Here is a 27929-nt window from a genome sequence, read left to right on the forward strand (position 1 = left end):
CCTCCTCGGCCACACAAAGGCCCGTCTCCATGGCAGCCGCGCGGGCCACAGCGCTGCGCCGATCGCGGCCCGGGCGCCATCGAGCCTCCGCAGCAAACGAGCAGGTACCGGGACGGGGCCCCGCTCTCGCGGACGGCCGGGCCGGGGGCGGGCTTCATCGTCAGCGCCGCTTGGCCGTGGCATGCGGCGCTCGGGACGCGGGGACCCGGGAGGCTGCCGCCCCGCAGAGGGCGACCCGGGCCTCGGCCGCTGTCGTTCCGTCCGGGCAGCCGGGGCAGGGCCCCTCCCGCCTCGCGCTCTCTTCCAGGCGGTGGGCGAGGCCCGCGGCGCCGGCGGTGGCCGGGCCGAGGGTCGCAAGTGGGGCGCCGCGCCCCTCCGGAGCCGCTGTGGTTCCCGACCCTCCGTGCTCTTGCCCCCCAGCCCTCTGGCCACCGAGATCCGTGCACAGGGCGGAGGTCGGCCCTAACCGTGCAAGAGTCCCAGGCCCGCGCCCACCCAGTCTCGTTCCGGGGTGGCTGAGCCGGAGGTCTCCCGAGGGGCTGGGCCCGCGGTCAGACCTTAGCGGCTCCCACACCCCCGGGCCTGGTGAGGAGGGAATGAGCCAGGCCACCCCTGGGCGCCCCTGCCTGCACCTGCCTGGGTGGAAGGCGGGTGCAGGTTCCGTGTTGGGAGGAGGACGGCCTGGCACCGGGCGAGTCCTGGCGGCCCGGCTGCTTCACTGCGCCGCCGGCTCCCGCGGTTCCGGTGTTGTCTGATGTTTGGGTGGACACTCTGGGACCCAGAAAGTCTCTGTACGCTGCCCGGACCCTGCCCCTCTGTGTGCCTCCGCCTGCGGGAAGCCCTCCTAGATGGGCCTTTCCCACCATTCTGTGCTCAGGTTGCTTGTAAGATTTGAGGAGGGTCCTTGGGCTCAAGGGCTTCAGAGCTTCCTGCCACGTCACTAGGCTCCTCTTCCCAGCCAACTTGGAGAAAGGAAGGGGTCTCGATGGGCTCTGGGGCTGTGGTGGGGGGTCAGGACTGGGGGTGAAGCTCGACCTCAAAGCCAGTGGAACGTTCTGAACCTTGGAGGGCCCTCTGGGCCTGAGCCTGCCCTAGGGAACCCCTTTCATGCTTAACCTCACCCCCTGCGCCCCCCAACACGTCCAGGCTGGGCCCAGTGGAGACGGGAGAACAAGGCCCCCAGAGGTGGGGGCTCAGCCCGACCCCATATCTGGACATCACCCTGGCATAGAGCGCGGAGCCCCAGAGTTGGACAGCTGGGGCAGGGGCTGTCGGTCCTCTGTTCTGAGGCGAGGGTCCCTCGGAGGGCACGGTCAGCATCAGCCTGGCCAAGCCGTTAAGTATGTTTTGTGGCGTGTCAGCTTTTAGGAATTCCTGGAGAAGACTGAAAACAAGCAGGTGCTTTCAGCACATCTGAGCTTGTCACCTCTTCCCAGCACACCTATTGGTGGCCCACCTTCGTCCGACTGTGGGGGGAGGCTTGAGGTCTGGCCCAGGGCTCCTTGCCCCAAGAGAGGAGTGAAGTTGCAGAGAAAAACAAGGGTTTGGAATTCAAGTCCCCCCTCCCCCGCCGGCTGCCTGCCAAGAAGGAATTATTTTGGATTATCCAGCCGTGTCCAGCCACCCAAGGGGGAGGCTGCAGCCGTGGGAGAGAGATCCACTTCCGGGGCCGTGGGTTGAGAGCCCCAGGAGGGAGGGACAGGCAAGTCCGGGCAGCTCCAGCACCTTCCGCGGCTGCTCGGCCGGTCGGGGGCGGGGTGGGAGGGGCTGCGTCACCCGGGCCGGGAGAACGCCCCAGCAGGCCCGCCGAGCCAGCCTGGGGTGCGCCCGAGTTCTCTGGGGGAGGCCGTGGGCCAGGAGAGATCGCGGACCTCTGGTCTCGGCCCCAGGGCAGCCACCCCGCCAGGAGACCCCCCTTCACCTCTGGAGGGCTCAGCACCATGGCCCCAGGCCCTGTGAGGCTGCCTCCCGCGCTGGGTTCAGGGACACACCTTGGGCTTGTTACTCATACCTGGCGGTCGTGCAGTGTGTCCCGGGGTGGCGGGGCAGGCAGGGGTGTGACCTGGGCTGCCTGGAGTGGGTGAGGCGCTGGGGTTCCCCGGGGCCGAATCTCTGACCATTCTCCCGCCTCCTGATTGGCCCACTGACAGAGGCACCCTTGCCTGAAGCCCCTCCGATCGCCCGGCCCCTGCCTCCACTTCCCCACCTGTCAGTCTGTCCCACCTGTGAGGGGTCCCCCACGGGAGGGGCCCCGCCAGGAGCTGTCTGGGCTGCTACCCGTCACGTGGCCTGTGGGGTCCCTGCGGGCTTGCCTGCAGCCGCACCCCCAGCGGCCCCTGGAGAGTCTGCACTGGGAGGCAGAGTGAGCAGCTGGGCTGGAGGGCTGCAGCCCAGGGGCCTGGCCGCAGCCCAGGCGAGTGGAGCAGAAGAGATTGGATTGGAAGGCTGGGGAGGGGGGTGGTGGCGGCAGCCTGGGGCGGTTCCGTATGGCATATGCCCCTCTGCCCCCGGGACAGCTTGGTTACAGGCCGTGAGCTGTCCCGGGACCTGGGCCATTCCCAGAGCGTGGTGCTCTCTTCCCTGCCTTGGTCTCACATTGCGGGGGCCGAGCTGGTGGTGCCTGGGGATGCTGGGCGTGGGACCGGCTGTGGCTTCGGCGCCTCCCCACGTGGCCCCTGGTCTGGTCCGGGCAGATCCGCGCTGCGATGCCAGGCACTCTGTTCCGGGGCTGTCCTGTGATCAGGAAGTCCTCACTCACGTCAGGTCTCAGGCCTTTTTGCTGCAGCAACAGGCACAGCCTCCTGCCTTGGCTTCCTGGGTGGGGGGATAGGGTTTTCCTCTCTGCTGAGACCCTCTTGTGTCCAGAACTTGCTCTAGACAAGGGTGTGGGAAGCAGTCAGGGGAGGAGAGGAGCGATCACACCTGTCGAAAGCCGAACCGGGCTGGTCTTCCAGCCTCGACCCCGCTCGCTGAGGTGGGTGCAGTTTCACAGGGGCCAGTCTCTAGTTCTTGTGGGGGTTGGACGAGTCCCTCCCCCTGAGGCTAATGGCTATTTGTGTTTGGGGCCTTTAAATGTCTTTGGTCTCGAATTATAGGACGGACTGGGCTGCTGGTGACCCGTAATTGGTGGGGGACACCGGGCTGCGGAGGGCCGGGGGGGGCACTCCGTTTCTCTCTTCTCCCTCTGCCGCATGTGGCCCCTTCGTGGTTTTTCCCTTCCCTGGTTTCATATCCTCACGTGGGTTTCTGCTTCCCTCTGTCCCTGAGGCTTTGAGGACCTCGGTCCCTCAGCTGACCAGGCAGGAGCCCTGCCCTCTCCTGGGCCCCCCAGCCAGACCAGGGCACAGCTGCTCGTGTGAAGGGCGGGGCAGGGCCTGTGTCCTGCCTGCAGTGCCGACCCCAGTGCGTCCTGACTCGGTTTGCTTCCTTGGTGTTCACACGCCCATGACAGTAGCTGGACCCAGACCCTCAGGTGGAGCCCGGAGTGACCGTGGGCATACCTGCAGGTCTGCCCCTCTGGTCCCGGGGAGGAGCCCAGGGCTGCCCCCCTCCCCTGGCACTGGGGTCCTGTTTCCTGCCCTCTGGGCCTCTCTGGCGCCCCTCTGCAGCTCCGTGGGGCCTCACTCAGAGACCGGCTCCCCCATCACTGGCAACTCTCCACCCTGTGGGCTGGCCGCGCTGGGCAGAGGAGGTGCTGTCCTGGGGTGAGGCGGGGCACCTGGGAGAGGGCTCGGCCTGGGGCCCACGTCCTCAGCCCCTGAGATCACGAGACCTCTAAAACGGGGCGCATCCTGGTGCCAGATGAGTCCGGGCCTGGGCACGCGGGTAGCGAGTGCGGCCTTTGGGTGTCGCCCGGGTTCTGGCCCTTGTGCTGGCATCAGCCCTGCCCTGGACTTGATTCTTCCCGGCGTGGAGACACGGCTGCTCGGCGCAGGTGGCCAGCGGTGCCCCTGCGGGTGCGGGAGGAGGGGCGCTGTGCCGAGCTCAGATCTCTGTGCCTGATGCGGGGCCGTCTGAAGCCCCTGCTCAGGAAGAGGAAGAAAGAGGAAAGAGGCTTGAGGTCAGCTCTGCAGAGGGCCACCTGTGTCAACACAGCGTCTGGGCAGGGGCCTCTGCCCCCAAGGCAGGAACAGTTCCGGCCACCGGCCTTCTGCCCGGGTCTGGGCCAGGCTGCTGCCTCGCAGGGCATGGGCCCTGATGGGGGCTTGGCCGTGGGGCCCCTTCAGCTCCCTCCAGGCCCCCTGCCCAGTCCCAAGCTGGCCACTGAAGGCTGAGAGGGCTCCAGAGGGCTGCGGTCTCAGCCAGACGTGCAGCCTGGGTCCTTGGGTGCCAGAGGTGCCCCGGAGCAGCCCTGATAGCTGGGGCCTGAGGGACCGTCCTGGAGGAGGAGCTGTGAGATGGGGGCGCTGGGAGGGGCTGGCCGGGCCCCGAGGGTGAGTTCCCAGACCACTAAGCGCTGCGGGCTCCAGGCCTGAGCATGGGGTCCTGCCCCCACCCCTCCCCAGGCTTTTTCAGAGCCGGGCTTGCTTTGCAGAAGGGCCGGGCCCAGGACACTGCTGTGGGAGGCCAGTGCCCGCCCCAGGAAGGTGGCCACTGCTCTGCGCACACCCCACGGTGGGAGAAGCAGTCTCCAAGCCTCCCTGGGCGAGGGCAGGTGGTTGCAGTGAGGCCCCTGCATGGCCCCCAGCTCCCTCCTCAGCCTTCGAGTCTTTCCCCAGGCTGGCCAGGGGACGTGAGGGGCTAGATCTCCCCTGTCCTGGCATCAGGCCAGATCTGGGGGCCACCGTGGCCATCTCAGGACCCAGGGAGGGAGGTCAGGATGAGAGACAGGAGGCCAAGGAGGAGCCAGAGGGGGAGACTGGCAATGCTTCCTGCAGAGACCCTCGGCCCCGGCCCGTGGGTGGCAGGCAGCTCTGGGCTGAACCGAGCCAGCCCTGAGCTGGGGTGGGTGCGGGGCCTGGCCCCAGGGGCTGGGGGCCACTTCCAGGGCGTGCCATCACAGGGAGGCCGGGTGTCCCCCCAAGTCCTGGCCGCCCCACTGCCCCCTGGCACCTGCAGAGTCCCCCCTCGGCACCCAGCCTCAGCCTGAGCTGGGGCGTTTCCTTGCTGGAAACTCCCGGTGCCTCTGCCCTCCCAGAGCCTGACCCTGAGCCCACCCACTACCCTGCCACAGCTGGACTCCAGATCCTCCCAGCCCTATGAGGCCCCGCCCCTGCGGCCCCTGCAGCCAGCGCGGAGGGCCCAGCCCCCCCTTCCCACGCAGGGTGCCCGGGGTCCACTCCAGGCCTCTCTGCCCTTCTGGGTGCCCTGGGCCAACGCTGAGCTGGGGCTGCCTGAGACGCCCCCAGCCCAAATGGTCGGGTCTGGGGCTCTTCGTCCCGCAAACACCGTGGGCGGAGGGGCAGGACCCCCGAGGCAGGGACCCCCGAGGCATCCCAGATGTGCGCCTGCTCGAGTGTGCTCACGGGTGTGTGTGGGGTGGCTGGCACGCTGGCCTGGCGCAGTGCCCCAGGCTAATTGTGGGGTTCGGCTGTGATGTAGGAGGCGGGGTTGGGGCGGCCGCCACGGCGCTGACGGACTGACAGGCAGATTACAGGCCTTGCCTGCTCCTTGCTCACTGGGCCCTCACCCACCCGCCCCAAGCCTTGCTCCCGCCCCTGGGAAGGGGCCCCAGGCCGGGCCTGGGCCTGGGCCAGCTGCAGCCGCCGTGAGCCTCAGGCAGCCCGGCCAGCAGCACCCCACCAGCTGCGGGGGCCAGCCTGGAAAGGGGTGGGCATCAGACATCAGAGCCAGTGGCCATGCCTGCCGCGGCGGGCCCCGCGCCCTCTGCACGGCTCCAGCCTCCCTGCTTGCTGGGGGGACAGGGGTGCAGCGCCTCATGTAGGAGCCCCTCGGGAGCCGGGGCGGCTGGGCCTCCCTGACTCTGCGCGCAGAGGCCCTGGAGTGCCCTCCCTCCGCCAGCTAGCCCAGCCCACACTGTGCCTCTTATGCCTCAGTGTGTCTTCCTGTCCCTCTCAGCCCGGCCCTGACCGGCTGCCCACAGGCAGGGGGTCTCTGGGGGTGTCTACCCTCACCCGAGTGCCAGCGCCACGCATCTGTGCACCAGGTGTGGCCTGAGGCCACTGTGGGCCAGGGCCGGCCAGCTGCTGGGAGCGCCGCGGGGCCTCCTGACCCTGGGGCGGGAAGGCTTGTCCCCATGTCCCCAGCACACAGCAAGCATTTGGGGGCTTCGGGATGAGCAGATGGGGCAGGTCGGCGGGCCCATCTGGGGGTCCCCTTGAGCACAGGGAAACTGACAGAGGCATTAAGCTGCAAGGTGTTCCGGGGGGCGCGGTTCTGCAGACGAGGGATGTGGGCAAGCCTGAGGGGGAATCAGGGCCCAACCGAGTCCAGGTGGGGCACGGGCGGCTGGCACTCAGGAGGGCAGGCCGAGCAGCACAGTGGAGCCCGTGGGCGCCAGGCCCCACTAAACCCCACCTTCTGCCCCGAGGGCCTGGAAGGCCCAGGAGGCTATGGGCTGCTGGCAGGGCCCGGCTTGTATTCTTGAATAACAATTCATTGAAACGATGTTCCCCTAAGCCTTCTCTCCACAGGGTCAGGGTCAGGCGGTTGGTCGCTGGGTGAGGCAGTGACTGGGGCCCGTGGCCAACAGCATGGGATCAGCCCGGGGCAGCTGCAAAGGCCCAGGGAGCTGCAGAGGTGCCTGAAGGTCAGGGCGGGACACAAGACCCCAGTGAGGGTGACCTCAGATGAAGGCGGAGGGGTGCTCTGAGGTAGCTGGAGTGGGGAAGGCCCACAGGGTCGAGGGGAGCGGGCCAGGAGACCCCCTAGGCAGGCAGCAGGGAGAGCCCTGGGGCTTCTCTGCACCTCCTCACCTTGGCTTTGGGTCTTGGGCCTTTGATCTCTGGCCACAGGGCAGGGGTAACTTTCCTGCTGGGCCCCAGAGCCCCAGCTGCAGGGGAGGCTGCCCAGTCTCCCTCAGCCCCAGCTGGGAGGAGAGGAGCGGCTGGGAGCCGGGCGGGTGGGGAGGGGGAGGTGACACCCTACACCTGGGAGGGTCCCTCGGGAGGCTTTCCCGGCGCTGACGCAAGGCTCCAGCTAGACGTCAGCCAGGTCCCGGCCCGCCCCGGCCCGCCCCGGCCCGCCCCCGCTCGGAGGTGTCTGCCCATCGCTCGGCCTTTGCCCGGTGAGTCTGGTTGGGGTGGGGTGGGGTGTCACGCAGGCGGCACTGGGGCCGCAGTGGGTAACTGGAGGACCACGGAGCGCGGGGGCCTGGGCCTGGAGCCGGCGGGGCTGCGCACCGCGCCCTGGCCGGCGGAAGACAGCCTGACTCCCGCCAGGCTCCCTGGGGACCGGTCCCTGGGACCACGTGGCCGCCGCCACCGTCATCGCGACTGGAGGTCAGTCTCCCCGCGACCGCGCGCCCAGGGGCCCCGGGGAACCCAGTCAGAGGCCCAAGCGCGGCCCCGGGGGCGCGGGGTGCAGGCGGGGCCTCGGGAGGGGTGGTCCGCGGGCGCCGCGCGGGCTCCGGGCCGCCTGGGGTTGCGAGGCCGGGCAGCCCCTCCCCATCGGGGCCGCGCCCCGCCTCCCCGACTGAACTCTGACCCGGGCCCCGGGGCGCGCGACGGGCCCGCCGGGACTCCTCTCTCCCTGGCCCGGGTGCCGCGACACTACCCTCCCTAGCGCGCCCACTCCCCGCTCTTGTTTTGAAAACAGCGGAGGCTCCGATTTGCCGGCGGAGCGCCGGTTTTGTTTCCTCTGATTTGTTTCGCGCTCCGGGCTAATTGCAGATTTGCATTTTCGTCGCAGGAGCGGAGCGCAGGCGGGTCTCCCGCCGCCAGCTGCCCGGCGGGGGAGGGGCGGCGCTCCGGGCCGGACCGCAGCCCTAGCTACTCCCGGCCTAGGGTCGGGGGAGTGACTCACGGCCCCGAGCTCTCCGCCAGGGGTTGATTCCTCCACCCCCTCGGTCCTGGGGGTCCCGAGTGCCCGCCGCGCGGTGCTAAGGCTGCCCCCCGCCCCCACCATTTCGGAGTGTTCCCACCTGGGCCTGAATCTCTGTCTGAACGGCCCCTCTCCGTGTCGGCCGAGCCTGGGTCCCCTGCCCGAGCCCACTGGCTGCCAAGGGCCAGCCCCCATCCCCGCCCCGCCCGCCACCGCCCCGCCCCCCCTCCCCCCACCGCCGCAGATCTGGCTGCTTTGCGTTGCAACCTCAGCGCTGAGACGTCGCTGCGTCAGTTTTGCTTGAAGATAGTGACAGGAAGGGCCAGTCTGCGCCCCAGGGCCTCCTCCTGGGGGCCAGGGCTGCAAGGGGCCCTAGCCTGGGGTTGGATCCCTGCCCTGCCCAGTGGGCATCTCCTGTTTGCCTTTTCCTGGCGGGGGAGCAGGGGGTGAGGCTGCTGCTTAAGAGAAAGGAATCGAAGGAGGGAGCCTCGGGGGGCCCACTGGGCGCGGCTCCTCTGCTCCCCGGGCTCCTCTGCTCCCCGGGCGGTGGGTGTGTGAGGAGAGGCCTTGTCCCCTCCGGTGCTCAGGCTGGGGAACACCCGCTGAGTGCGGGGGGCTTGGGGACCAGCCCTGGGGGCACGTGCACGCCCAGCCTCCTCTGCCATGTGTCACGCCCGTCCTGGATCACAGGGCTGAGACCGAGGGGCGCTCACCGGCCCATCATCACGGCCCATCATGAGACCGTGGGCCATGGTGGGTGAGAGACGGTCCTGCAGGGCTGGGTCAGGCTTGCTGTCTCCGGCTTCTGGGGGAGTGGGTAGGCGTTTTCCAGGGGGACGGCAAAAGCAGAGGCACACTGGCATCATGGTGTCACCCTGAGTCCCTCCTCCAGGCACAGATTCACTTACACCTCCCAGCCTCACACTCGGGTTGGCACTGTCATTACCCCCGTGCGCCTCACAGGGAAACTGAGTCACGGGGTAACTTTGTCCATAGCCCATATAACCCTGGGTCGAAAGGGACTCGGCAGCGGCATTGGGTGTGTGTGGTTGTGGCGGGGGTCACCCAGGGCCTCGGACCTGTGGGCGTTCAGCAGAGGGGCCTTCATCTGAGATGGCAGGAATGAGTGGAGCTGTCAGTTGGAGGCAGGGTGGACATGATGGGGCAGCTGGGGGCCGAGCGAAAGGGAGGTGTCCAGGTCCTTCTGAAGGAAATGTGGGCTGGGGGCACCTGCTGTCGGGAGGAGAGATCTGAGGACCACCTCCAGGAGAGTCTGCGAGGGGGTCCCTCTCAGCGGATCCCTTGGTGCAGGTCCCTCAGGTGAGGCTGTGGCTGGGTGTGTGGGCTTAGAAGCAGCGGGTCCCTTGGAAGAGGCTAGTCTCCCTTGGCCTAGCCTCCAGCACACATGCAGCGCCCCCTCCCCGGGACCTGGGCAGGTGGAGGGCTGGGGCTGGGGACTCGGCCATGCCAGGCAGAGGGAGCAGGCACGGGGCACATGGAGGCCTGTCCCTTTAGGGGCAGGCCTGCATGCTCCGGCCCCAGGGCTGTGGACCCCGCAGCCTCGAGGCCAGGCCCGGCCAGGCCCTCTCTTAGGCTCCACCGTCCGGACGCCCTTTGGTTTGGCCTTGACTTTGTCTGTGGAGTGGCCTTTGCCCTTTTCACAAAGGCTGCCTAGGCACCTTCACCCCCACACCTGGAGCCTTGAGCTGTTTCTGGTTAACCCTTCCCTGCTTAGCTGGGGGCTGAGGACGCCAGCGGGATTTCCTGCCCCGCGTGTGTAGTTATGGCGCCCCCCACCCGCAGGCCTTGCCCCTACTGGTCTCCCTCAGACCTGCTGGGGGTCTTTCCAGCCCTGGGCCCTCCTCACAGTGTTGGTCGCCACATTTGGGGGCTGTCTGGCACAGGAATGAGGTGCCCGGGGGCATGCTGCTGGCGAGCCAGACAGGGAGCCAGTGGTCAGTGGCCATGGTGGGGCGGGATTCAGTAGACCAGTAGCATGTGCATACTCAATATAATCTTGCAAAAACGTTTTCAAAAAGTGGAACATGAAGCTGCTTTATTGTCTCAGCTCCTTCCTCCCTGCCTCAAGGCTTCACCAGGACTTTCAGTTTGGATGTCCTCTTCTAGAACTTCTCAATTAAACTCATGTGTGTCTGTATCAACCCCCGTGGGTGGAGAGGCCTGGAATTCTGCATCACAGCTGTCCTCAACAGGTCTGGGCTCTGTCGGGGTCCACACGGACCACCCATCTTCACCAGCACCGTGGGTTCTCAGGGTCCTCCGGTTGCATATTTCCGTGCTGAGAAGTATCCTTGACCAGATCCTCCCTGCGGGTACGCAGGCGTATTTATCCAGGAGGAGAGGATACAATCGCAGCTTGTTGAGTGCTACAATGTGACAGGCTTTTCAGGCCCACATCCTTTAGTTCTTACAAACCACTGGGCTTTCACAGATAGGGAAAGGAGGCTCAGAGAAGTTAAGTAACTTGTGCAAGATCACACGTCTAGTAAGGAGAATTGCGGAGTTGTGTTTTTTCAGAAAACAATTTTAGTTTTAATCAAAGTAATGTATGTACCTTGCAGGATCTTAGTTCCCCCAACAGAGGACTGAACCCAGCCCCTCGTCAATGAAAGTGCAGAGCCCTAACCACTAGACAGCCAGGGAATTCCTTTCTCTGCCTTTTTGAGCAGAGGCTGGAGGGGCATGCAGGCATACACACCAAGTGGACCTGTGTGCACGGGGGTGCTGGGCTTGGGGCTGGGAGGCCAGTGTCTGGGCGGGGCTGAAGGTGGGATGGAGGAGGCAGGAGAGACTGAGAGTCCGCCAGGATGGCAGAGGCCAGCTGGGGCCCCACGGGCTGCTCCTCGCACCCCAGATGTGGAGGCAGGGGCCAAGCTTGTCGTGAGACCACCGTCTCTCCTTTGCTTTTTAGAGAACCTCAATGTTGGCCTGGAGCAGAGACTGAGCCGGACCACTGAAGCCTGGGTGAGTGGGGGCTAGCGCAAGCTGGGGAAGGTAGTGGGGGCCACAGCCACGCAGTGACAGAGCGAGGTGTCCCCACAGGTCTTGTCTGGCCAGGCCCAGCAGGCACGTCTGCCCAAAACCAGGTGCCCTGATGTGAGGGCCGCTGGCAGGATCGCGTGGGAGGGTGGGCTCTGCAGGGAGCCAGAAGTGCCACTGGGCACTGACTGCAGCGCTGCCTTCTGGGAATCGGGCCTGGAGTGGGGGGCACATGTCCAGACGGCTTCCGGGCTGGCAGCAGGCTGGAGCTGTGGACTTCTTGGAAGTGCACCTCCGGATTTCGGCCAGGAAGAGGCGTCTGGTGCCCCTGAGGAAATCCCCGCTGCCCCGGTGAGCAAGCAGGGGTCCCGGACTGCCTTCAAAACAGGAAGCGCCCGTTCCAGGAACACCAGCTGCAGGGAGCTTTGCCGGCTGGGCCTGGCGCCTCCCGTGCGGCGGCCTGAGCGTGGTTCCTGGTCAGGTGGGTCACCCTTTGCTCCTGGGCCTGGCCAGGCAGGTCACCTGAGGCTCTTGTTTGTCCAGGAAGTGGAGGGAACTGCCGCCCGGAGTCCTAGCCCTTCCTGTGACACTGTACAACCTGGGCTTGTGAGAGGGGCTCACTCTGCCCACTGCCCAAGAGGGCTCCTGCGGGTGGCAGGGAGCCCAGGTCTGGCCCCAGCCTCCTGGGGGTGGGGTGGGGCAGGGAACAGCCCAACGTCTGGGCCCCTGGGAGTCAGCAGCAGGATCTGGTCCCCTGGGTGAGGGCACACAGTGCCTTCACCCAGCACGTCTGGTGTAGCAGGCCCAGGGCCCCGGCCCCAGGGGCTCAGTCAAGTGGGCACTAATCAGAGGACGACAAGAGCATTCGGTTTAGGCTCTCTGACCCTCCCATCTCCTGGGACCAAGGGAGAGGAGCCTATGGGGGAGTGGGCGTTGTGCCCGATCGGTCGGTTCTGGGTTCAAGTCCTCCGCGCGTCTGCCGATGGGCAGAGGGGCCTGGGCACGGATCCGTCGGAGACCGGGGCCCTGCTCCCAGGGGCGGCTCCGGCTCCGGCCGCAGCTCCGCCCCCGCCGGCCGGCCCGCCCCCGCCCCCGCCCGCCCGCTCGCTCCCTCCCTGGGCTCGGGGAACATTCCATTCATTCCGCGGCCGGCCTTGGCCGGAGCCGCAGCCGGAGCCAAAGCCGAGCTGGGCCGGGGTCGCGGCGGCGGCAACGCGGGGACGCGGGTGAGCGGGGCCGGGCGGGGGAGAGGCGCGCCAGCAGAGGCCCCGGACGCCCCGCCGCCCGCGCAGCGCCGCCGAGCGGACTTTACGCCGCGACTGGCCGGCCAGCGGGGCGGGGCGGCCGGGGCAATGGGCGGCGGGGCGGGGCCTCCACCCTGGCCGCCCTCCCCCGGGTCTGGGGGGCAGCACCGCAGGCTCCCGAGCGTCCGGCCTCGCGCAGTCCTGGACTGGCGGGTGGCCCAGCCCCACGCCTGGGGGCCTCCGGGGCGTCCTGTCCCCCGCGCGGGCTCCCCGGCCCGCCGAGCCAGAGCCGACTGTGCGCTGGTGGGGCCCCTGCCCCTGGCGGGCCTCCGGAATCTTCCCTCTCCTCCCCAGCCTCTCCGCGCGGCGCGGTCACCCTGGCTGCCCCGCCCTCCTCCTCCTCTCGGGCCACCTCCGCCCCCTTCCCAGGTCCCTGCCATCTCCCCTGCTGGACACCGGCCGGCCGGCCTGTGGGTGGCTCCTCTCCCAGCAGCTTGTCAGGAGGCCCAGGCGGGAGCGCTTCAGAGCAGGGCGTCCTGCGCGGGGGACCGCTGTCCCGCCGAGCTGCCCCCTCCCTGGCCGGGACCCACTGGCGCCCCCCGGTGGCTCTGGGCTGAGGAGGCTTTGTCACCTGGTTCTTCTCGGCTACACCTCCTCCAGGGGCTCGCGGGACGTGGTGGAGATGGGAACAAAGGGATGGAGACCAGCCACAGCCTGGCCGGGGGCTTCCTAGTGGCCCAGGGATGCTGGGCGGGGGGCGGGGAAAGCAGCCACAGCCTGGGGGGTGGGAGTTCCTAGTGGCTCAGGGAAAGAAGGAAGTCCGCTTACTTCTGTGTAATAGTCACAGGTCCATGAGAGGAAGCCAGACTTTTCCAGTCAACACGGCTTTGCCCAAAGCCAGTGCCCCAGAGAGACCTCTCCGTGGCCACGGGGCAGACAGCTTTCTCCCTCCTGGAGGAGGTGTGAGCAGGAAGGGTGTTGGAGGAGAGGACCAAAGTAGTCGTTTCTTGAGTGAATAAGAGTGTGTCCAGGGAGGAGGAGGTGTGAGCAGGAAGGGTGTTGGAGGAGAGGACCAAAGTAGTCGTTTCTTGAGTGAATAAGAGTGTGTCCAGGGAGGTGGTTGTTGAAGGTGGCCGCAGCGGCCGGTGTGGGCAGTCTGGGAGGCCAGGGCCCCTCCTTACCTCTGCCATCCGGGCCAGTCTGCACTTGGCCCTGTGGTCACGGACAGGGCTGCCCTAAACGCCTCGCCAGGCACGGACACCCTCAGGGCAGATGTCAGGGGTACAGGGATGAGGGCTGGGACACAGGTTGGGAGAGGGCAGCCTGAGGGGGTGGTGGCAGAGACTCTCAAGATTGTAATCAGGGTCCCCAAGGTGGGGAGATGCTGGGCCACCCCAAACCGGGAGAGGCCTGCGTGTTGGCAACCCTGAGCTCAGCCCTCATGCGCACGGACATGGGAATGGGCCTGCATACCCACACAGGGGCGTGTGCTCAAGTAGATCCCTGCACACCGACGTGGCCTGCTGCTGCCCACACGCTCTCAGTGCTCTGAGAGCACTGCTCTCAGACTCTGGGGTCCCCCTCTCAGAGACATGAGGGTCTCCCCAGCAGGGCAACTGGACTGCCGTGGCCCTGGGGGGTGGGGGGTGGGGTGGGGGTCAGGGAGGCAGGGCGGGCTGCAGTCCCCGCAGCTCCTCTGTTTATGGTCAGATCACACAGTGTGCTGAGAGTCAGGCACAGAACAGGTGTGTGACCCCTGGTTTGCACGTCCGGAGCCTGTCAGCTCAGGTCTTGTGTTGTGGGGAGCGCGGTCTGGGGGTGGTGTCTGGTGCCTCTCAGATCACCCGCACTGTGGGGTCATGGGACCTGAGTGCCTGGGAGACTTTCTGCAGCAGGTGCTCTGTTGCCTCAAGGTGGGCCTGAAGGTGCTCTGGGAACCTGGGGGCGAAGGCCAGGGCACAGTCCTGGGGGCGGCCGGCCACACCCAGGCCTGGAGCTGCAGCGCTGGTAGCCTGGCCCGGCAGAGGTTAGGTCACAGGGTGGTCCTCTTGAGGAGGCTTGGGAGACGGTCTCCTTGGAGTTGAGAGTGGGTGTGTCTGGCCAGAGGGGCGGGAAGGCGGGGAAGGGAGTGGGCCTTGGGCTGGGGGTCAGGAGCAGGGTGGGTGGGCCCTCCAGGCTGGCGCAGCCCTGACCCTCCTCTCTTCCCGCAGGGCGCGGGGGCAATGGCACTGCAGCTCTGGGCCCTGGCCCTCTTGGGCCTGGCGGGCACGAGCGCGAGTCTGCGGCCCCGCAAGCTAGACTCCTTCCGCAGCGAGACGGAGCTAAACCACCTGGTGGTGGACGAGGCGTCGGGCATGGTGTACGTGGGCGCGGTGAACATGCTCTACCAGCTGAGTGCCGACCTGCAGCTGGAGCAGCGGGCGGCCACGGGCCCGGCCCTGGACAACAAGAAGTGCACGCCTCCCATCGAGGTGAGCCAGTGCCACGAGGCCGTGCTGACCGACAACGTCAACCAGCTGCTGCTGCTGGACCCTCCCCGGAGCCGCCTGGTGGAGTGCGGCAGCCTCTTCAAGGGCATCTGTGCCCTGCGCGCCCTGGGCAACATCTCCACGCGCCTCTTCTACGAAGACGGCAGCGGCGAGAAGTCCTTTGTGGCCAGCAACGACGAGAGCGTGGCCACCGTGGGCCTGGTGAGCGCCGCAGACCCCGGCGGTGAGCGCCTGCTGTTCGTGGGCAAGGGCAACGGGCCACACGACAACGGGGTCATCGTGAGCACCCGCCTGCTGGACCGGACCGAGGCCGGGAGGCCTTCGAGGCCTACACGGACCACGCCACCTACAAGGCCGGCTACATGTCCTCCAACACGCAGCAGTTCGTGGCCGCCTTTGAGGACGGCCCCTACGTCTTCTTTGTCTTCAACCAGCAGGACAAACACCCGGCCCGGAACCGCACGCTGCTGGCGCGCATGTGCAAACAGGACCCCTTCTACTACTCCTACCTGGAAGTGGACCTGAGCTGCCTGGACCCCGGCGACGCCCAGGCCCCCCCTTGGCACCTGCCTGGCAGCCTCGCTGGACCGGCCGGGCTCCGGCGGGGTGCTGTACGCCGTCTTCAGCACAGACGGCCGGGGCGGTAGGGGGCCTCGGACCGGCCTCTGCCTGTTCCCACTGGACGAGGTCCACCGCAGGATGGAGGCCAACCGCGACGCCTGCTACACGGGCGCACGTGAGGTGGCCCGCGACACCTTCTACAAGCCCTTCCACGGCGACATCCAGTGTGGTGGCCACGTGTCGGTAAGTGGCCTCAGCGTCCTCACAGGGGCTTGGGCCACATGCGGGGGGGTCTGTGCGTGGCCCTGCTTGACATGTGTCCACATGCCGCCCTGTTGTGAGGGCTGTGTATGTCTGCACGGGTGTGTGGGGTTTCCACGGGCAGGTCAGCGTGGACACCCACATGGGTGCCTCTTCTCCCAGGTGTTGGGTGCACCGGGGGTGGGGGCTTGGAGCAGTGAGCACCCAGGGGCCCTTGTGTGGCCGGGCTGGTTCTGGGGCATGTGTGCGGCCCTGAGTGCTGGGGGCCATCGCGGGAGAGAGGCCTCGGGCAGGCGTTGACGCCGTGGTCTGCAGGGTGCCAGCAAGAGTTTCCTGTGTGGCTCGGAGCACTTGCCCTACCCGCTGGGCAGCCACGACGGCCTCTCGGTCAAGGCCGTGCTGCACCGTGGCGGCCTGAACCTGACGGCCGTGACCGTGACCACCGAGAACGGCCACACCATCGCCTTTCTGGGCACCTCGGATGGCCGGGTCCTCAAGGTGAGGCCCAGGGCTGGGGCAGGGTGGCTCCCGGCGGGGTCCTCAGTGCGCAAGACGGCCCCGCCCTCACTGCGCGCCTGCCCCCGTGCCCGCAGGTGTACTTCGCCCCGGATGGCAGCTCCACGGAGTATGGCGCCATCCTCGTGGAGATCAACAAGAGAATCAAGAGAGACCTGGTGCTGGCCTCAGACCTGGCCAGCCTGTACGCCATGACCCAGGACAAGGTGGGCCCATGGGGCCCTGGAGAGGGGCCGAGCAGCGTGGCAGGGGCCGGCTCTCCTCTCGGGCCCTGACCATGTCTCTGAGCACCTTTCCTGCCTTTGAAACTGTTTCTGTCTATTCTGTGTCTGTCTGGTCCATCTGACCGGAGAATCAGTGCTCCAAGTAAGCCTTCCCCAAGGGCAAGCTGGGCTGAGGGGCCACTCCTATGAGCTCAAATGGGCCAAGTCCCATAGCCTCTTAGGGGCTGATGCAATAGGCACCAGGGAGGTGCCATAACCAAGGGCTCCTTGGCTTCTTGGAACCTGGTGCCAGCTGATCCCGGGCGAGGTCTAGCCTCCTGGGCTGCCCGGAGCCGTCCCTGCTCAGCCTTGCATCGGTGTTGAGGCTCCTAAGGCTTAGCGGGTAAAGGTGGGGTTGAGCTGATGGTCCCAGGCGTCGGTGTCTGGGGGGGGGTCCTCTCTGGCTGGAGGCCATAGTCATGCTTGCCGCCCTGATGCCCTCAGGTGTTCCGGCTTCTCGTGCAGGAGTGTGCCAGCTTCTCCAGCTGCGCTCACTGCCAGAGCTCACAGGACCCCTACTGCGGCTGGTGTGTCGTTGAGGGCCGGTGAGTGCCCAGGGTCTCGGCCCCGCCCAGAATCTGGGGGTGCAGCCCTGCCCCAGCCCGGGGACTGATGGGCACCAGTCTAAGACTGCCCCCCGCCCTCGCAGCTGCACCAGGAAGGCGGAGTGCCCCCGGGCAGATGAGAGCGGCCACTGGCTGTGGAGTCGCAACGAGTCCTGCGTGGCTGTCACCGGGGCCCACCCGCAGAACATGAGCCGCCAGGCCCAGGGAGAGGTGAGTGGGGATGGCCGGGGGCCCACACAGGGCCGTGCTCCTGGCTGTGGTGCTGGGCCTGGGCACAGGGACTCCATCCTTTGTGTGGTCCCCTTTGACCTGGGGTGCCCTGAGAATCCAGGACAGACCCAGGCCCTGTCCCAGGAGTGACCCAACCCTAAATGGGGTCCCATTTAGGGGAAGTGGAGTTGGGTTCTAGAGAGCTTTCCAGGGAGCAGGGGTCCACATTCAGGAGGGCGGCCATAGAGCAAACCAGGGGACAGGTGCCCCGGGTGGGGCCGGGCTGGGAGGAGGCCCACTCGCCAGGTTGGGGCAGAAGAGACCTGGTGCGAGCGGCACGGCCCTTCCCCAGGTGCAGCTGACGGTCAGCCCCCTCCCGGCCTTGCGTGACGACGACACGCTGCTGTGCCTCTTCGGAGGATCGCCGCCTCACCCCGCACGCCTGCAGGAGGGCGCTGTGGTCTGCAACTCGCCGAGCAGGAGCAGCCTCCCCCGCACGCCGCCTGGCCAGGGTGAGGCAACTGCTGCCGCCTGCCAAGCCTGGCCCCGGGTGCCCTCCAAGACCCCAGGGCCATACCCTGCCCAGGCGGCATGCGAGCAGGGTGTGCTGGGCACCTGCCCCGCCCCCATCCCCCGCCCCAGCCAGCTTAGACCAGTGAGGCTGTCCCTGGAGGCCAGGCCCGGCGCCAAGCCTGTCCCCTGAGCACGTGGGGCGGTGGAAGAGGCTCACCGGTGAAGGCAGGGCCTGTGCAGTGACGTGGCCAGGACCTAGCAAGCACTCTGCCCTAGATGCCAGGGAATCACGGCTCTTGACGCCCACAGGGACAGAAAGGTGGCCAGCGTTTCAGGGCGGGGGCCAGGCAGCGCAACACCGGAGCCAGGATCTGACGGAGGCCTGGCTGAGCCCTCGGGCCGGTTCCAGCCAGGGTCTCCGCACTTGGTGTCCTGTGGGAGACTGACGCAAGGCTGGCTTGGGACCACAGGAGGCCCGGTTCCTGCCTCCCCATCCCCCACGGGCCAGCCTTGCCCGCGGCCCCACCCAACGCCATCCCTCCGCAGATCATGTGGCCGTGACCATCCGGCTCCACTTCAAACGCGGCAACGTCTTCCTGACCTCCCACCAGTATCCCTTCTATGACTGCCGGGAGGCCATGAGCCTGCAGGAGAACCTGCCGTGAGTGGCTCCCCCACCCACCCCTGGCCCCCGCTGCGGCCCCCAGGCCCCTCACCACCCCCTCTTCCAGGTGCATCTCCTGCTCCAGCAATCGCTGGACCTGCCAGTGGGCGCTGCTTGAGCACGCGTGTCAGCAGGCCTCGCCCGGCCCCGAGGACGGCGTCGTCGGCGCCCACATGGTGAGGGCCCGGGCCGCTGGGGGCCCAGCTGCTCAGCCGTGGCCTGGCAGATCCTGACCACTCCCCCTCCCCAGGAGGACGACTGCCCCCAGTTCCTGAACCCCAGCCCGCTGGTCATCCCCGTGAACCACGAGACGGACGTGACCTTCCAGGGCAAGAACCTGGACACGGTGCAGGTGGGGGTGCTGCAGGGCCCGGGCCTGGGGGCGGGGCTTACTCCGGGCCCGCCCCCTGCAGACAGGAAACCATCTCCGCTTAGCGATCAAGGCCCAGCGTGTGGGGGAGGCAGAGAGATCTGGGAGGATCGGTGGCGTTTGGATGGGCCGCAAGCGTTCAGGGTTTAGGAGCCCGGCAGCGAGTGTTGCTCAGGAGGGAGCAGTAGGTGGGCCCATGCGGGGACCGAGCTGTGGCAAAGTGTTCCTTGGGCGGGGACTCCCCAGCGGCCTGGGAGCTGTGTGGCGCGGCGGGCTCTGGGGCCCAGGGCAGGGTGGGGTGGGGTGGCCCAGCCGGGGTGTCCTGACTGGCCCGTCTGGCAGGGCTCCCCACTGCTTGTGGGCAGTGACCTGCTCAAGTTTGAGGCGTTGGTCAGCACGCAGGAGCCAGGAACCTTCTCCTTTCGGACTCCGAAGGTACGCCTCCCTGGGTGGGTGGGCCGGGTTGGTGGACCCCATGGAGGCGGCCAATTCCCTCCTCGGCTTGATGGCATCACCGACTGAATGGACTCGGGTCTGAGCGGGCTCCGGGAGGCGGTGAAGGACAGGGAGGCCTGGCGTGCTGACCCCCACGGGGTTGCACAGAGTTGGACACGACTGTGCAACTGAACAGCAACAAGCTTGAGGGGTGCGGGGGGCAGGCCCACCACACCAGTCTGCTGAGGAAGCAGGCGGCAGGCAGGCACAGCCTCGGGGCGTCCCTGTGTCCCCCGGCTCCCTGGAATGGGAATCGCCCTCCGCCGTGTGGGGACACGTGGTCGTGGCCGTCGGGGACCTCGTGGGAGCCGGGGGTGCAGCGTGCCCGTGTGCCCCTAGCTGACCCACGACACCAACGAGACGCTACCCCTGCACCTGTACGTCAAGTCCGCCGGCAAGAATGTTGACAGCCGGCTGCAAGGTGGGCCGGCGGGCGGGCAGCTGGGCGGGCGGGCGGGCGCGGGAAGCAGGACGGCCCTGCCGACGGCCGGCTTCTCCCTCTGCAGTGACCCTCTACAACTGCTCCTTCGGCCGCAGCGACTGTAGCCTGTGCCTGGCCGCTGACCCCGCCTACCGCTGCGTGTGGTGCAGCGGGCAGAGCCGCTGTGTGTACGAGGCCCTGTGCAGCAATGCCACCTCCGAGTGCCCGCCGCCCGTCGTCACCAGGGTGAGCCCCCCAGCCCCTCACCCACAGGAGAGCTCCGGCTCTGCCACCCCGGGACCCCTGGGACAGCCAGGCTCTGCCAATTTCAGATCCAGCCTGAGACCGGCCCGCTGGGTGGAGGCATCCGCGTCACCATCCTTGGGTCAAACCTGGGGGTCAGAGCGGACGACGTGAAGAGGGTCACTGTGGCTGGCCAAAACTGTGCCTTTGAGCCAGAACGGTACTCCGTGTCCACCCGGTGAGTGGGCAGCCCGTGACCTGGACTCCCAGGGCTGGGCTAGGCCCTGTCCTAGGGCGCCAGGGGACTGGGGGCCATGGAGAGGGGAGACGTGGTCCAGGTGTGCGTGGGTGCCCAGGCCTTGCACACCCACAGAGTGTGCCCACCTGCCTGCCACCCATGCAGGATTGTGTGCACCATCGAGGCTGCAGAGGCGCCCTGTACAGGCGGCGTCGAGGTGGACATCAATGGAAAGCTTGGCCATTCACCTCCCCACGCCCAGTTCACCTACCAGGTAAGTGCCTGGCAGGTCAGCACAGATGTGGGCAGGGTCTGGGGGCCTCCTGAAGGCGGCTATGGCCCAGGGGAGGCCCGAGCTGGGCGGAGGGCCTGCGTCCCCACCCAGCCCTGAGCCAGATGCCCTGCCCCTCTTCCAGCAGCCCCAGCCCCACAGTGTGGAGCCCAAGCAGGGGCCACAGGCGGGCGGCACCACGCTGACCATCAATGGCACCCACCTGGACACAGGCTCTGAGGAAGACGTGAGAGTGACCCTCAATGACGTCCCTTGTAACGTGTGGGTGTCACCCACAGGTCGCCAAATACTGGTCTCCCCTGGTCCTGGGGACAGGGTGAGGGCCCTCCGGCCATGACCCTGTGTCCATCCTGGAGGGGGTAGTGGTCCCACTGACCTGGGGCTGGGGTGGTCCCCGGGTGGGGCTGACGCTGACTGGCTCTCATACCCTCAGGACACAGTTCGGGGCCCAGCTTCAGTGTGTCACTGGCCCCCAGGCGGTTCCGGGAGAGCTGGCCCTGAAGATTTACTATGGGGGCTCCGAAGTGCCCAACCCTGGTATCACCTTCACCTACCGTGAGAATCCAGTACTGCGGGCCTTTGAGCCACTGCGGAGCTTTGTCAGGTGTGACGGGGGCCCCTTGGTAGCAGGTGCCCCCCACACCCACCCTGTCCAGCTGTTTCCCAGACGCTCTCTGCCCTCCACCCTCGTGAGGATTGGCAGATGCTGGTCTGGGTGACAAGAGGGGGCCTCCCAAACTCCCCACTGTCCCCCCAGGTCCCTTCCCCCTAGACCCCCAAGTGGACAGCCTCCCTGCCCTCTCACAGTGCAGGAGGGCAGTGCTCAGTCGCGTGCTCTGGGCACACCTTCCGCCTTGCAGCAGGTCTGTGCTCACACTGGCCTGTAAGTGTATCCCAGATGGTGGTGGGTGGGGTCAGGGACGTAGCCTTGCAGGGCACTCGCCTTGCCCGGTGTGCCCACTCTGTCTCCTCCCTGTCCCCCAGTGGTGGCCGGAGCATCAACGTCACAGGACAGGGTTTCAGCCTGATCCAGAGGTTCGCCATGGTCGTCATAGCTGAGCCCTTGCAGTCCTGGAGGCGGCGGCGGGAGACCGGACCGCTGCATTCTGTGACGGTCAGTCCTGGTGCCCGCTATGGGTACAAGCCAGGGCTGGAGGCCCCCTGTGCCAGGTGGCCTAAAGGTCCCGCCTTGGTCCTCAGGTCGTGGGCACGGAGTACGTGTTCTACAATGACTCCAAGGTCGTATTCCTGTCCCCGGCCGTCCCTGAGGAGCCTGAGGCCTACAACCTCACCGCGCTCATCCGGATGGACGGACACCAGGCCCTGCTTAGGACGGAGGCTGGTGCCTTTGAGTACGTCGCGGACCCCACCTTCGAGAACTTCACCGGGGGTGTGAAGAAGCAAGTCAACAAGCTCATTCACGCGCGGGTGAGGACCAGCGCAGCCCCGGGGGCAGGTCCTGAGCGGTGCGGGCAGGGAGCAGCCCAAGGCCTGGCCTGAGCTGTTCGGGGCCTCCCTGATGCCCTCCTGGTCACTGTGACGACCCCCCACCCCAGGGCACCAATCTGAACAAGGCTATGACCATTCACGAGGCCGAAGCCTTTGTGGGTGCTGAGCGCTGCATCATGAAGACGCTGACGGAGACCGATCTGTACTGTGAGCCCCCAGAGGTGCAGCCCCCTCCCAAGCGGAGGCAGAAGCGAGACACGGCCCACAACCTGCCAGAGTTCATTGTGCGTGTGGGGTGGCGCGGGCTGGGGGGCGTGCGGGGGTGTCTTTGGTGCGGGCCCCCTGGTCTTTGCTGAGTCTCTCCCCACGCAGGTGAAGTTTGGCTCACGGGAGTGGGTGCTGGGCCGAGTAGAGTACGACACGCGCGCGAGCGACGTGCCTCTTAGCCTCATCCTGCCGCTGGTCATCGGGCCCATGGTGGCTGTCATTGCTGTGTCTGTCTACTGCTACTGGTGAGCCGGCCTCCACCCCTCGGCCACACCCACCAGCTGGCACCACCCAGGCCGGGTCCCAGGAGCTTCCCTGTGCCTCCAGGAGGAAGAGCCAGCAGGCAGAGCGGGAGTATGAGAAGATCAAGTCCCAGCTGGAGGGCCTGGAGGAAAGTGTGCGGGACCGCTGCAAAAAGGAGTTCACGGGTAGGCGGGTCCCGGCAGAGGGGGGTCTCAGGGGGCTGGTCATGGGAAAGGTGAGCTCAGGGGCCAGGTTCTGGGAGAGGGAGTCTCGGGGTGGGGGGCAGGTCCCAGGAGAGGAGGGCTGGGGGGGGGTCCTGGGAGAGGGGAGCTCAGGGGCGGGTCCCAGGAGAGGAGGGCTCCGGGCAGGGTCTGGGAGAGGGGGGCTCTGGGGGGCTGTCAGAGGAGGGTGGGCGGCCAGCGACGGCCATGCGTGCCTTACCCCGACCCCTTTGCAGACCTGATGATTGAGATGGAGGACCAGACCAACGACGTGCACGAGGCAGGCATCCCCGTGTTGGACTACAAGACCTATACCGACCGCGTCTTCTTCCTGCCCTCCAAGGACGGCGACAAGGACGTGATGATCACGGGCAAGCTAGACATCCCCGAGTCTCGGCGGCAGGTGGTGGAGCAGGCACTCTACCAGTTCTCCAATCTGCTCAACAGCAAGTGCTTCCTCATCAATGTGAGCGCGGCCTTTGGCTGTGGGTGGGGGCGGGGCTTGCGTGGGCGGGGCCCCTGGAGGGGCGGGGCTCTGACCGGCCTGCACTTCAGTTCATCCACACCCTGGAGAACCAGCGGGAATTCTCCGCCCGCGCCAAGGTCTACTTTGCGTCGCTGCTGACCGTGGCTCTGCACGGGAAGCTGGAGTACTACACAGATATCATGCGCACGCTCTTCCTAGAGCTCATGGAGCAGTACGTGGTGGCCAAGAACCCCAAGCTGATGCTGCGCAGGTGTGTGGGGCAGGGCGGGGGCCCACCTCTGGGGCCTGGGGTGGGGGTGCAGCGGGGCGCACAGGCTTGTCCAGGCACCTGGTTGGCCGGCAGGTGTAGCTAGGGCTAGTGAGTAGGGCAGAAGGAGGCATTGCTCCTCCGTGTGGTCAGCACTGTCGCATGGGGTGGATGATGAAATGCCCTCCCTGAGGGGCCTGGGAGATTGGTCACTGCAGGAGATGGAGACCCGGGACGTGGATGGAGCCTGGGCTGCCGTACCTGGCCTGGGTACCTAAAGAAGCCAGCTGATCCTCAGGACACTAGCGGGTCCCTTGTACAAAGCCTTTCTGCACCTTCAGGTCTGAGACAGTGGTGGAGAGAATGCTGTCTAATTGGATGTCTATCTGCCTGTACCAGTATCTCAAGGTGGGTCCCACCCAGCTCTGCTGGGGGTGGGGGGCAGGGCGAGGTCCCAGGGGGTGCTGGAACCTTCCAGTGTCCACCTTCCCGGGGCCCAGCTCCATCTGGATGGGTCTGCTTCCCACCCTGGTGTGGTCAGTCCCACCCCTGGCTCAGCCACCTTACTTTGTTCCAGGATAGTGCAGGGGAGCCGCTGTACAAGCTCTTCAAGGCCATCAAGCATCAGGTAGAGAAGGGGCCGGTAGATGCTGTGCAGAAGAAAGCCAAGTACACCCTCAACGACACAGGGCTGCTGGGGGACGATGTGGAGTACACACCCCTGGTGAGCCCCCAGGGCTGGTTCCGGGCCAGCCTCAGAACCAGAAGCTGGATGCCACTTGCCTCCTTCACGGATTTACATTAGCACCAGTCCCTGTGCTGGGCCCACCCCTGCCCAGGGAGGGGTCTGGGTCCTGGATCCCTGGAGAGGGGCTCTAAGGGCCACAACCCCAGGCCGGCTGCCTCCTGGGTTCCCAGGCTGCTGCAGGCGTGTGTGGGGCCCAGCGCACTGAGCGTGTGGTGGTAACCGTGTGTACGGGGAGGCGGTGCATGGCGTGTGCTCCCGTGATTCCCTGTGTGTGTTGTGATGGCTGCACGTGAGCAGCTCCCTGTTTTCTGTCCTGCTGAGCCACAGTGCAGGTAAAGGTCAGGCCCCGAGTACTGTTGGGCTCAGGACGCTCTGCTCCTTCTCCTCCACCAGAGAGGCTGCCATCAGGAGGAGGCCCAAGCCTGCTTCCAGTTTGGGGCGAGCGAGGGCGAGGGCCCCTCCCCAGCTGGTCCTCTGTTCTGTGCAGACGGTGAGCGTGATCGTCCAGGACGAAGGGGTCGATGCAGTTCCAGTCAAGGTCCTCAACTGTGACACCATCTCCCAGGTCAAGGAGAAGATCATCGACCAGGTGTACCGCACACAGCCTTGCTCCCGCTGGCCCAAGGCCGACAGCGTGGTCCTCGGTAAGCCCCGTCCCTGGAGGCTTGGCTCTGTGCCCCGAGGAGCCGGGTCGGCCGGGGGCGTGGGGGTGGCGAGAGGGAGGCCAGCCCGGTGGGCTGGGATGGGGTTCCTGGAGCTGGGCTGTGTCCTCCCGCAGAGTGGCGTCCCGGGTCCACAGCCCAGATCCTGTCAGACCTGGACCTGACCTCTCAGCGGGAGGGCCGGTGGAGGCGCGTCAACACGCTGATGCACTACAATGTGAGTGGGGCACGGGGAGGGCCCGTGGAGGGGGGTGTGGAGCAGGCCCTCACGTCCCTGTTCCCCAGGTCCGGGACGGAGCCACTCTCATCCTGTCCAAGGTGGGGGTCTCCCAGCAGCCCGAGGACAGCCAGCAGGACCTGCCTGGGGAGCGTGAGTCCCTTCTCCTTGTCTGGCCCCTTCTGGCCCCTGAGGACCTGAGCCAGGGTCCACCCGGTGCTGGGACCCCGGCCCTGGGCTCTGGTCCTCGCCCCTCACAGCCGCTCCCACAGGCCACGCCCTCTTGGAGGAAGAGAACCGGGTGTGGCACCTGGTGCGGCCCACGGACGAGGTGGACGAAGGCAAGTCCAAGCGCGGCAGCGTGAAGGAGAAGGAGCGTACCAAGGCCATCACCGAGATCTACCTGACCCGCCTGCTGTCCGTCAAGGTGGGCCTCGCTGGGCGTGTGGGCGGCAGGCCTGGCCCTCCCGCCCCTCGGCGCCCGGCTGAGCCCCGCCCCCCCACAGGGCACGCTGCAGCAGTTCGTGGACAACTTCTTCCAAAGCGTGCTGGCGCCCGGGAACGCGGTGCCACCGGCGGTCAAGTACTTCTTCGATTTCCTGGACGAGCAGGCAGAAAAGCATGACATTAAGGATGAGGACACCATCCACATCTGGAAGACCAACAGGTGGGGAGTCCGCCGCGCCCCACCCCGCCTGCCCTGCTCCTTGACGCTCCTCCTCACGCCCTGTTGTTCTGCCTCAGTTTACCGCTCCGCTTCTGGGTAAACATCCTCAAGAACCCCCACTTCATCTTCGACGTGCACGTCCACGAGGTGGTGGACGCCTCCCTGTCGGTCATCGCGCAGACCTTCATGGACGCCTGCACGCGCACAGAGCACAAGCTGAGCCGCGTGCGTGCTGCCGCGGGCCGCCCGGGGGGCGGGGCCTGGACCGGGGGCGTCAGGGTAGCAGGCTGCGGCGGGGTGAGGGGTCAGTTCAGGTGTGGGTTCGCACGTGGAGGCTGGAGGTCAGGAGGAAGGCAGGTGCCGGTCCCTGGCGTGCTGGGAGACCCTGTGGGGAGCGGCCCTCTGGCAGTCAGGGACCCTGTCGTCCTTCCCCTTCCACGAGAAAGAGTGAGTTTTACTGTAAATTACAAAACGACAAAAACAGCGTCAGGTCTGTGGCCGGGCAGGGCAGCTACCCTGTGGGAGCCCTTCTCCCGCATACCCTTCTTCCTCTGGGTGTCTTGGCCTGGGTGTCACTTGGCTCCAATCCCCACAGGACTCTCCCAGCAACAAGCTCCTCTACGCCAAGGAGATCTCCACCTACAAGAAGATGGTGGAGGAGTGAGTCCCGCACACCCGCCCGCCAGGCCAGACCCCGCCTGCCCACCCTTGGCGCCCACCCAGCGGGGCTCCTGGGTGGTGCCTGTGATCAGGAGGAGGGCCCAACCTCTGGGAACCACTGCCCCCCACTTCCAGTACCCCCCACCCCGTGTAACTCTCTCTCCCCCACAGCTACTACAAGGGGATCAGACAGATGGTGCAGGTCAGCGACCAGGACATGAACACACACCTGGCAGAGATTTCCCGGGTAAGGGGGGACAGGGGACACAGGTGGTGACCCCACCCCCCAGGGATTAGCCCTCTGCCCCACCCTGAAGGCCCCACGGAGGCGGGGATGTGGGGCAGGCAGGAGACAGCCCTGGGGGCAGGTGACATTGTGCCCACAGGACCCAGAGAGGCGCCGGCCAGGGACACGTGGGGCGCTGGGGACAGCTCTGAGCCAGCCCCACTTGCGGGGCCTCCACGGATGGGAAGCTGTCTGTGCCTGGCACGCTGTGTGTCTGAGTGTTGTGACGGGGTCGGAGGGGGGTCCTTCGTATCTGCCCACCCCCTGGGGCACAGCCTCCGGCCCCCGTGGTCATGCAGCCCCTGCCCCGGCCCTTCAGGCACACACGGACTCCCTGAACACCCTCGTGGCCTTGCACCAGCTCTACCAGTACACGCAGAAGTACTACGACGAGGTAAGGGGCCCGGCCTCCCCGGGGACGGCCGTGCTCATCGGGCGCCCCCTCCCCTGGCCTGTGGTCTGACATCTCCCGCACCCCCCTCCCCCAACCAAGATCATCAACGCCCTGGAAGAGGACCCCGCCGCTCAGAAGATGCAGCTGGCCTTCCGGCTCCAGCAGATCGCGGCTGCGCTTGAGAACAAGGTCACAGACCTCTGACCTCCGACCTCCAGCATCACGGTCTGGGACACAGGTGTGTGATGCGCGGTGCCAGGCGCTGGGCAGCCCTGGGGGAGCGGGCTGAGCGGGCAGGACTCACCCCTCCTCTCTCCGGCAGAGGAGCAGCCCCATGCTTCCGAGTGTGTGTGGCGGGGGACCACCCCCCCAGCGTTTGTAGCCGCGTTAGCATCTTTCCCTGAGCAATAGAGCCGGGCGCCGCCAACACCAGCTCCCTCTCGAAGAACCAGCATCCAGTGTGTCTCCTGAGTGATTCAAAAAACGTGCCTTACGTCCCGGTGCCACGCTGGGCTGCTGGGGGCAGTCAGGCTGCAGTCCCCTCCCTGAGCACCAGCAGCCGCCTCAGACACCTGGGTTTGGCCTCCAGCGGCGGGGCCTGAGTGCCTGCGGCCCCCGGGACCCAGTGCCCGGACCTTGTGCATCCTCCCCGCCCGGATGGAGGCAGAGAAGCGGTACGATGCCTCGATGACCTCGTGGGCCTGCCCGGCGGGGTGCCGGCGCTCCGGGGACTCCGTGCTGCAGGCCCCACCTCAAAGGTCAAGCTGGACGTCAGACGTCGAGGCCCAGGTGGCCAGAAGGGCCCCAGCAGACGGGGGGTCCTGGTCTCAGCCTGTCAGACAGGCTGACCTGGAGGCCCTGCCCAGGTCTGGGGGGCCAGGAGCAGGTCTGCCAGGACCACCCCAACCCTTTTTGTAAATCTTGTGAATTGTAAATCGAATACAGTGGTTTTTTTCATTCTGCTGGTTGGCTGGGTTCTTGGAGCTGCCGGTCTGCCGTCCCTGCACAGCTGCCATGTCCCTGGATCGGCCTGTGGTCTCACTTCCCATGCATTCTCTGTGGCCCCAGAAGCCCGCCTCCTGCTGTGCCTGTGG

At 66.8% G+C, this 27929-nt stretch overlaps 1 protein-coding gene across 1 annotated transcript; it reads left to right on the plus strand.

The window, feature by feature from the left end:
- Positions 1 to 27792, plus strand: PLXNB2 (plexin B2). The gene is given in 40 exon segments (XM_070371397.1): positions 1 to 104; positions 10874 to 10926; positions 14396 to 14981; positions 14984 to 15227; positions 15229 to 15478; positions 15812 to 15994; positions 16090 to 16218; positions 16720 to 16820; positions 16925 to 17051; positions 17404 to 17563; positions 18111 to 18225; positions 18296 to 18404; positions 18479 to 18580; positions 18941 to 19033; positions 19433 to 19514; positions 19600 to 19760; positions 19847 to 19995; positions 20161 to 20269; positions 20412 to 20548; positions 20721 to 20891; positions 21272 to 21401; positions 21488 to 21715; positions 21844 to 22020; positions 22109 to 22248; positions 22331 to 22431; positions 22704 to 22933; positions 23023 to 23204; positions 23543 to 23609; positions 23779 to 23925; positions 24437 to 24593; positions 24728 to 24828; positions 24897 to 24981; positions 25101 to 25255; positions 25335 to 25495; positions 25573 to 25720; positions 26091 to 26155; positions 26327 to 26402; positions 26761 to 26835; positions 26935 to 27073; positions 27158 to 27792. Coding segments are annotated over 37 exon segments (5526 nt in total). The 5' UTR covers positions 1 to 104; positions 10874 to 10926; positions 14396 to 14407; the 3' UTR covers positions 27040 to 27073; positions 27158 to 27792.
- The last annotated feature ends 137 nt before the right edge of the window (positions 27793 to 27929 follow it).

The sequence above is a fragment of the Bos mutus genome, chromosome 5 (assembly GCF_027580195.1).
Source record: "Bos mutus isolate GX-2022 chromosome 5, NWIPB_WYAK_1.1, whole genome shotgun sequence".
Lineage (NCBI taxonomy): Eukaryota > Metazoa > Chordata > Mammalia > Artiodactyla > Bovidae > Bos > Bos mutus.